Source organism: Hippoglossus stenolepis, chromosome 14 (assembly GCF_022539355.2).
Source record: "Hippoglossus stenolepis isolate QCI-W04-F060 chromosome 14, HSTE1.2, whole genome shotgun sequence".
NCBI classification, from domain to species: Eukaryota; Metazoa; Chordata; class Actinopteri; order Pleuronectiformes; family Pleuronectidae; genus Hippoglossus; species Hippoglossus stenolepis.
In genome coordinates, this window is record NC_061496.1 from 13,642,233 (window position 1) to 13,652,530 (window position 10,298).

Consider the following 10,298-nt stretch of genomic DNA (forward strand, 5'->3'; position numbering starts at 1 on the left):
AGTCCAGCTCAATAAGAGCATGTACTAAATGACTGCAATGTAATGAGTGGCTGTGCGGCTGTACTGTGACACTGACAGCGCATGAGAATGTAACGCGTTGAAGCCTCCTTCTCTCCCCCCCCCCCTTCTCTCACTCGCTCTATGCTCCTCTGCGCCCCACTGCCTCTCAGCCACGGGATCAGCTGCAGGCGCTAATGAAACGTCAGTCAGGTAATTGAGGCTATGGCGGTGGCAGGCCAGCCAGGCAAGCAGTCAGCCTGTGTGGGTGATGACACCGGGACGCTTGCAGCTCCAGGATCCCCAGCAACCCCCTATGGAGCATCACAGGAACTGCTCCAGCACCCAGCGGGGTGGAAAAGATTGCATTTAGGCTGACATTTCCTCATGTCTTCCTGTTTGTGTTAAGGAAAAGATGTGAGTGATGAGCAGCGAGGTGTGTGCTGGTAAGTTGAGTCGTCAACTCATCCAGAGATTATTAACTAGCCGGTGAAAGCCGCTGTTGTCGAGGGCGATCTGCCGGCAGCGCAAGTGAGGGAGTCAGAGGTTAAAATCCTTTGTTATTGGACCCCAGAGTGATGTTACCATCCCTGCCATCCGCTGACCTGCTCAGCACCCCCAGTGAGTTATGGGTAATGTTTAATTCCCCTGCCGTGACAGCTGTGGATCCGCATGGTAAATTGGATTTCTTCCCTCTTTGTTAGAATTGTGCTTGGCCAGGTAAAGAGTGGAAGGGGGGGCATTGGCTTTACTGGTTTGGCGAGGTAACTCTGTCACATATTGTTCACAGGCTTCTCTATCTCTCACTGACCAATCAAATCAAACTGGTTTGTTTCTGAGGGCTGACGGCAGCACGGAGTGAGGCTGCTCTGCCCGAAGTGCTCTTGTCGACATGCAATCACTGCACTGACCTAAACAGGCCGCACCCCCAACCACGTGTCCCTTTGTGCATCAGGAACACCACGATAAACCAAGATAACGTAAAAGTCTAAGATGAAGATTCAAAAGTTAACCTCATACACACTAAGGATGTGTGTACATGTGCATAATGAAGAAATAAAAGATAAGTGTTGTTATATCATCTTGGTCCGTTGCCCATCACCTCATCATGATGTCTTTCTTTGCTTTCATTGAGTTTTGATAGATTTGTTTTCAATTATACAAGTCTTGCATAAGGTTACAAAATTATTTCAGTCTGGAATGAAGTCCAAATTTAACAACTGAGATAAAAATAATAATGTTATATGGTTAGGGATGGGGAGTTGGGGTTAGGGTCACACAGTCACCGATATCAGTTCCCGGAATATGTTTCCATCAGGGCCCATGAATTATTCATTATTATTATTGCAATGTTAAAGAATGTGAGAAAAAATAAACATTTTCCAGATCGCCCCAAAAAACTAAATTTGGTTTGCAACATAATGAACTTTATCTTGATCAATTAAATTAATAACAGATCAAATCATCTACATGAAATCCCCCGTTTTGTAAAAATCGTTCTTATCTTTACTACATGACAACGCAAGGGAAGTTCTACTCCTCGAATGACTTTTCTGTTCTGCCGCCACCAGCCTGGTTCCTTCCCTTCAAGGTAGGACACCTTGAAAGACAACACCTGACCGCAGATGTTCCTGAGAGCAGCACAGTCTCAGGGAATAGGAAGTCCAGATTTAGTCCCACTCTCTCTGCTGCTCGACTCCACTCCACTCCGCTCCGCCTCCCCGGGGCTTTAATGTGGAGAGTGGACAGTGGGGTTAATGCCTAGCTGTAAGCACTGCTTAGCACCAGTGATTGGGTTTGTGTGGTAGCAGGCCTTCCCCCACCAGCAAAAAAAAATCCAGTGGAAATGACTTCCACTGTCCGGCCCTGGGGGCATTTGTGATTTTCCAACCTTCGGTTTCGACTCCCCTCCCCTTTGTTGCAGCTCGGTGTCCCAGAGGGCGCAGGTGAATTTGATGTGGAACAATGATTAAAAGTTTTCTCCCTCAAGGTGACCTAAATACTGGAGGAGGTGAAAGTCAAAGTGAGAGACGTGGAGATGAGAGGGCCATGGAGGTGAATCTCTGCTTTGGACATTTGTTATGGTTCATATAGAAAGCACTCCATCCTGAGCCCAGGAAGGAAATGATCCAAACCCCGTCTTTACTCTGCTGTGGCACCATCGCTGCCTCTTCCCCTTGTAGTAATCAGTGATTGTATGTGACATGATGGGTATAAAGCGCTGTGCCACAGAACGGAGGCATCGACAATCTAATCATTGTCACATCAGCGATTACCTCAAGGTGTGATGTATTTGAAGAGGCTTTATCACATCTGCTATTACCTGCCTCTTCCTCCCTTATGTCCCTCAGTACACATCTCTTTCTTAACTGTGTGTTCAATCACCAACAGCAGCTTCGCCTGCCGGTGTGGCCGAGCGGCCCCTCGACAGTGACGTATGCCAGCGATTAGCCTGGATACAGTTCAATTATGATAAACAGCCAGTGCACCTCTTAGGCTTGTGATTAAAGCCTGGGCCTGGCCTTGATAAAGAGATCCCATCTCGATGCCATCACAACCACATTATAAGACACTCCGCTGTGGTGTTCTGCTTCATGCTTTTCACATCAGTGTTGCAGAACGTACACTGTAGCCCGGATGGAGCTCATGGCAGACGGACCTCGATGGTGGCTGCTGGGGAGGGTCTTTATCATTCACACTTGGCTGCTGATGCATCCCTGCCAACCTATTTTCAATTTAGACTACTATTTATTAATAACCTCCACCATCTTGAAACCTATCTTACCAAGATACCTGCCATATAACTTAAGACTGGCTTGGATATTGAGAGAGGAGCCCCAGTTTTGATAAATGGATGAGCAGTGATGAAAAGGAGATATCAGAGGAGCATGAGAGGGGAGAGAGGGGAAGAGAGCAGAGCATTAATCCAACAGCAGGCTGCTAGAGAGCGAACGAGAATAAGAGACAGAGAAAAGGGGGGAGAGAGAGGGGAGGAGGAGGAAGCAAAAGAAAGATAGCCTCTCGGCTGTGTTCTGTCAAGGGAGAAATTACACATTTACGGAGGTTTTTTCAAGCAACGACGGGTTCCATAGATCAAACCACTGGATTTATGAGCCAATTTTCAACATGAAATATAGACACAGAGAATCCATTTTACCCATGTTTACTTGCCTCCTCTCTCGCTCTCTCTCTTTCTCAATCAAACAGCCTGTAGTGGGTGGACGAGCTCGCTCCCAACATCAGCAGCGCTAATTAGAGCTGCTAACACAATGTTCTTATTGTGATGATGCAGCTTCCTGTGGCTATTTGAGTGTTTTAACCTGGGAAGTAAGGAAGTTGAGCGGATCAAGGCTTGAGATATTTTGGTAAGGTCTTGCTCTCTCATCTCCTCACAGGATCTCTGGAGCTTAGCAACACCAGGTTCTCAACACCAGCTCTGCTCCCCCGATTGCTCAGTTTGGGTCGGCTCTCGGAAGAGTTTGGGATATTACAAACTTTTCCCATTTAAGAATAATGGGGCCCACGGTGGTCTTGGGAATTTTCAATATAGTCAAATTTTTTGTAGCATTCCCCAGATCTGTACATTGACACAGTCATGTCTCTGAACTCTGCAGGCAGCTCCGTCAACCTCAGGGCTTTTATGCGGCTCGGAAAAACAAATTGTCACCTGTGTTTGTACAAGTGTGTGTATTTCCATATCATGTCCAGTCAAATGAATTTACCATAGGTGGACTCCAGTTGAGGTGCGAAAAGGATGATCAAGAAGGCACCATTTTGTCACCTTTTGTCATGTAAAAAGGTCTGAATACTTATTGGAATATTTGAAATATACTTAAGGGATATTTCAGTTTTTCACTTTTACTTCAGTATTGAGTATAGATTAATGAGGGGAATATGTTCCTTTTTTTTATCTTAGAATTCGGCCGAACCAAAATGTAGTGTAGCGTGCCTGAATACTTGTATATAAAACATGTAAAAAGATCCAACAATGGTCAGACTGCAATGAGTTTGCATACAGATTGCAGAACTTGAAATCTATGCGTTATTGCAAACTCCACACATAAATACACACATTATGCCAAGATCACTGTGCTCCCCTCTTTGCGCCAAACATATTCAAAATTTGCATAGAAATGAATGCTTAAGTAGGCTAAACTACATAATTGACACGCAATTAGCAATATTATGGGAAGGCGACCTAATGAAGTTTCCTTGGCTGTGCCAACCGAAGAATGATCACTGCTTAATTATCATATTAATGAAGTCATTAGTTGTCACTTGACTTAAATGACAGGTAAAGTAAGAATGTCATGATCCTACAATTCCCTCAGTAAATGTGTATTCAGCACTAATTACCTCCATCTGAGAGAGAGAAAAGGAATCACTATGGCACAAATATGCATGAAACACAGCTAGGAAAAAACACAAAGAGGTTTATTGAATCATTGACTAGGCATCTCCAAGGTCACCTGAGGACAAACAACACAAATCAGCCTCACGAGTCCAACATAGAACTCAGCAGCAGATGGAAGCGGCATCTCTCTCGTAGGTGGATGGGGAGTCGGTACTACAGGCTACAACAAAAACACATTTCCAGTAAACACTATGGTGTGATTAGGCCACGAAAAACCCTCCGATGGGTCAAATGAGAACTGCGGTTGGCGGTCCTCCCACTCACATAGTCTCTTCTTTCATTCCAATTCATTTCAATTACCCAGTCACTCCCACCATCTTCCCAATGTCCCGATTAGCTCAGTCTGGCAATTTACAGTTGATCTTGCCTCATCTAAAACCGAGCAATGGTGGAGGCTGGGAGACGAGCAGTAATGGAATGAAATGTCACTCAGTTGTTGCCTTTGTCACCAAGATGCTGGGCAGGTCAGATGGGGAGGGGCTGGAGAGGTCTGGTTAGAAGGTGAGAAGTTGTGTGTGCGTGTGTGTGAGTAGTCAGTGGTGCTTTTTACGTGGATGGACAACCATAAATCCTGTGCATCTCCACTTGGACCAGAGTAACTCCACTGTGCACCAGCTGGCGCTCTCATCCTCATCAAGGCTTCTTCACCTTTTTCACCGAAGACGAGCTGGAAGCCGATTCTCTCCGTTTGCGCTGCAATGTAATGCACAAAATCACATACGTGTACTGGAGCAGTAATTTCCCTCTTGTTCTGTTTTCTGCAGGAGTTTCCTACCAATGCAATTGAAGTGACCTGCTGGTATTTTTTTCTATGAGCACATATTGCTATTATGAAGATGTCCTCTGAAAAGAGGTCCACACCACATACTCTGATGACAGGAAGGCAAACCAAGTCAAAGTCTATGGTGCCGTGATAAGGACTGGATCCCAAACGGACGTTACCTAGTGGGGTTTTTTTCTTGACCGTTTTAAATCACAAAAGTCTATTTTTATTCAATGTCATCAGCATTCAAAGCTTCAGATATGGTGTAAATCATCAACCTCTAAAAATTGCATCCTCCATCAGCTGTTGAAATAATACTGGCAATAAAGTTCATAAAACTAATTACCTGCAGAAAATGAGTTCTCTAGGTTGTATTTATGTGTAGCCTTGTTTTTCTCATTATCATTTAATACCATGATTGGTCATTTTCAGACTGAATTTGGAGATCAGGCTGTCATCTGTAAATAACTGTTGCGACTGTCTGTATTTAAACCAACATCAGATGTGAAATGCATGTGCGTCGGACCTGTGCAGACTCACCGAGTTGGGGGTAAGTGGTGCTCCAACAACATCGATGATCTGCTCCTTGGCTTCAACCTTGATGTCGTCAACACTTGGCCACGACTGGATATCACCTCCTGGTGTGGACGCCGCAGTGCTGTTGGAGGCATTGAGGTCCCCACCCTGTGCCACAGTGATTAGTCCTGCCCCTAGAATTCCACACCCACCTCCACTGCCGGCTTTCAGTAGAGCCTCATAGCGATGACGCAGCATCTGCTGTTCGTATTCACAGTTGCTGTGGGCCTGCTTCAGCTCGTACAGCAGCACCAGGTCACTGCGCAGCTCATTAAACATCTGTACAATTTCTTCAGTGGGCATGGGGTTAAGATCTGAATCCACACATACAGAAAGAAATATAAAAATTAGATATGTTTTGCCAAGCATTGCCAGTAAGTTAATGCCAGCAGATGTACAGTACAATGGGTAGTATCCTTGTTATGGTAAATGCAAAACAGAGGCAATATGTCTTTGACACTCTTATGTCATCAGATTTCAACATGAGTTTGAAATGTAAAACTTTAAAATGTTAGACGATGCCAATATTCAGACTCACCCACTCCTTGCTCTACGAGGATCTGCTCAATGGCCTTGATCTTCTTCTGGCCAACTGAGCTTGGTAGTTTCATCTAAATCACACAGACAGAAACACAGTGAGACATATAGACACACACACACCCACACAAGGGTGTGATTTAAGGTGCTGGGGATATTAGGATAAACAGCTCCACCTCGGGGCTTTTAATTCCTATGAAATGCACTTCAGCGGGCCAGATCAAAATGTCTTTATCCACTGAACTCTGTCTGACTGATTAGCTAGAGGGGCACTCCACTTCTTTAGCCGTGCTAATGCATTTTCCATAGAGAGCGGCAGGTCCTCATCAGTCTTGAAGATGAATAAGAGTTCTCTGGCTAGATCTTACAGATATTAGGTCATCACTAACAGAATTAATCATCACAGTGCTAATGAGAGATAGCTAGCTGAAGTCAGACTCTCCGGTTTCTCACATACATCAACTGAAGGTTCAAGCTTCGCTAAAAGTCTTTTGATATTTATGGTGGTTAACACACTCAGCTGGTCTTCAAAAAAAAAACGTTACAAATTTAAGATTTTTTAAAGATTTTACATCCATTCCACATCACAGTGCAGAAAAATACTATTTCCTGACACAGACCTATGGGAATATATGTTTATTTGTAGTTTTAACATTAAATATGTTTAGAATACTCGTGTCTAGTTTTAATGCGTTAGTTTGCTCACCCTTTGACTGCGCAGTGTGACTCCCGCTGATTTGAAGTCAGGGAACTTGATGCCTGCCGTCTCTGGAACAGCCTGGAGAAAAAATAACAGATAAACTGTAAAGACTTGCCACAATTTTTCTGAGACACGGCTGCTCCATTCAAAATGATTTAAAATGCCACTGTATATAAAAACAACATGTGGTTTACGGCAGTCTTTTCTCAATAATGAAAACTATTTATTTTTTCCTCTTTAAGACTACTTTGAAATCATAAGCATCGTAAACATTTCTCTGGTATGAATGCTTGGCTCTTGCTTTACTTGGCTCCTTTTGTGTAAAGCATATCATACCGGTTTTTCTGTTTCTCTTTTCTGTGGGAGCTTCTTCTTGGAAACCCTCTTTTCAGCTCGTCTCAACTCTGTGGTTGTGTCAGCCGCTTTAATGAGTTTCTGTAGATCCTGAGCCTTCTTCTCTCGCTCCTTCTTTCTTGACTCAATCTTCCTCAGCTCCTGGATAAGATATTCCTCTTCTGCCACCTGCAGGAAAAACAAGAAAAGTGCAATTGAAATATTTTAGAGGCTGGGAAACATTATACAAGATTGAAAAACATTTATAATGTAATATTTATTAATAATAGTTTGAATATTATTTATACATAAGGGATTACAGCATTACCAATTTCTGTAATGCTATCACTTTAATTGGCTTGTGCTTTGCACACTGCCTCTCATTTTGGCTGAGTAACATTTATGTTATGAAAGCTTAACAAACGCATAAGAATCCAGATGCACTTCAAGTGACAGTGTTACGAACCTGTTCTGGTGTGCGATTGAAGAGCTTCTCCAGTTGCTCCTTGCGACGTCTTTCATGACCTGCATCAAAGATGTAGATCTTGGGCTCAGTCCCTGTAGCTGCTCTGACCTTTGTCAGCTTACCACAAATATTGTAATAACGCTCTTTCAAGTCCTCCACAGAGCGTTTCTGAAAAACACAAGGAGGACTGTTATAATAAATAGACGCAACTAAAGAGAATTTAAGAACTGTGGGTTAGTAACTAGGTAATTACCCTGTATTGTTGGTGGTCGTAACGGTCATGGACAACTACGAAGCGCAGGTCAAAGCGCTTGGATAGGTCGAACAGATGGTCCGTCTCCGCTTTAGTCCAGCCATCGTCATGGAGATGCAGCTGATACTCCTGCTCTGAATACACTGGCACCTGCACCGTCTATGAAAGCGGACAGAAGAAGCACTGAATCAGCACGAGTAACTCAAAAGAGTAAATAAGTGAGCATGCCTGAAATAGAGGAGATAAGAGAGGAAAGGTAGCTGTAAATATCTTGTAGGCATCCCCACCTTGTTGAAACGGGCAAAAGGGTAGTCCTTTCCCTCCTCTGCCACACGTCTCCAGTGATGGAATATGGCGCCATCCCTGCGAGCAGGATTAGTGAAGGGCATCCACTTCCAGGGACGCACCTTTTTACATCCTAGCTTGGCTTTCACTGTCCTGTAGCCCTGAGTAGTATCACTAGGAAGCAAAGGGGGTGCATCTCTGGGAAATGACAGGGAAAACAGAATTTGTTAAAGCAAGGGTAATAAATATGAGAGAAATCTGCTTATTGTGTTTGAATTCTTCCAGGATCAATGACAGAAAAACATGCAAAAGCAAGCAACTTTGCAATGTGTTAGATCATATAGCCAAAGGGGAAGCTTATACAGTATATGGAGTTAAAAGCCTTGAAAATTCTTTGGCTTGGTATCAAATAAAACACTCAATTCTGTGTCCTTCCTCCTCATTTTTTATCATGAACAAGTATTATTTATGGAAGAGTGAAAAGAAACAATTCTCCCTCTCCTTTTACCCTGCCAACTGTAAGAATAACAGCATCAGCTTTTCAATAATTAAAGGTAATTGCACTAATTCAAGACAAACATGTGATTTTAAACAAGGAGCCCATACTTCTTATCTGAGTAGAGCAGAGCGTAGACCTCCCTGTGCATTCCCTCTGGTCTCTTAAAGGTCAGAGTTTCTGTCGTCTTCTTGGATTTTTTCTGAAATGATGGACATATTGTTTATTATAAAGAAACATTTGTGGAACTACTTTGAAGCACGAACAAAAATAAACATCAATATTTCCAACAGCACGATTTTGTTTTCATCCCTCATACAAAGTGTAACTCTGAAGGCTGGATATAAGTTTCAGAAAAGAAGGTCCCATTGTTATGATATGCTTTAGGTCAAAGAATAAGTTTAAGGTTATTTGCTTTACAGTCGTGTGAACACATCATGGGATTCCTTACAATAACTTTAGTCACTTACACAGTTAATGAAGTTTTGAGGGTAAGGCGAATGGGTAAACGTGTGGATACTGTGTCAGGCATCATTAAGCGTATTTTCAGATTATGTCTCACCTTGTCTGAGTTGATGAGGTCCTTCTTGCTGATGGGGCCGTCATTATCTCCCCCGGTCAGCTCCAGAATATCCCTCACATCCGCACCGGTCCCCATGGCTGGGTGTGTTGTTAGTTAACGCTTCTCGCAGCCTGTCAAGTGATAACCCTGCTCATTCACTCACAGTAACACGGTACAGTCCATCAAATACGCTCCTGGCTAACGGCTAACGCTAACATTATCATTCCTAAACTACGCTAACGTTACACAAAGCCGCAACACGGCGAGTAGCGACTTTGTAATATTACTTTCGTGATTTAACACTGAAAGTTTCTATCATATAAAAAAGCTAAAGAGATCACTAATAAAGAATATTCAAAAGCTATTGTTAAGGCTAAAGGAGAAGCTAGCCGCTGGAGGAAAGCTATTTCCGGCTCCGCTGTTGCCTTTGTGACGCTACTGATCTATATGGATAAAATGTCGCCCCTGTGTGGTCAGGCGGTACACTGCTAACATTTTTTTTTAAAATTTGTAATAACTAAAGTAGTTTCTACTAGTTTCTTTGAAACTAGTAGAAACGAACGAATACTTTTATCAGGACAACTATCATCCTTTAAAAGAAAGGTTGAAACTCAGTCAAATGTATCTTTCCTCAACATTTGTTTCACTTTGAACACATTGTCTTTCTTTCTTTCTTAGTTTAAATCAAATAATCCACAAATAATTAGTTATCTGTTGAAAAATCTGATGTTTTTACAAGGAAAAAAGTAGAGATGTTGTTTAAAATTGTAAAGTCAGAGATTAAGATTAAGATTTGGGAGAATGAGAGAGTCATGTGCAAATTCACATTGACAAAATGAAAAATACATGTAGGAGAGTCCTGCATACTATGAGTTGTTTGGCAGGGAACATGTGGGGAAATGACAAGTTGATAAAG

General features: G+C 42.8%; 1 protein-coding gene across 1 annotated transcript; it reads right to left on the reverse strand.

The window, feature by feature from the left end:
- Nucleotides 1-4,410: 4,410 nt before the first annotated feature.
- Nucleotides 4,411-9,813, reverse strand: dmap1 (DNA methyltransferase 1 associated protein 1). Its single transcript, XM_035177300.1, has 10 exons — nt 9,383-9,813; nt 8,931-9,022; nt 8,327-8,522; nt 8,040-8,198; nt 7,787-7,954; nt 7,324-7,509; nt 6,994-7,065; nt 6,289-6,361; nt 5,715-6,064; nt 4,411-5,104 (listed from the first exon to the last, which is right to left on the reverse strand). The coding sequence occupies exons 1-10, from the start codon at nt 9,476-9,478 to the stop codon at nt 5,045-5,047; spliced, it is 1,452 nt and encodes a 483-aa protein (XP_035033191.1). The 5' UTR covers nt 9,479-9,813; the 3' UTR covers nt 4,411-5,044.
- Nucleotides 9,814-10,298: the final 485 nt, after the last annotated feature.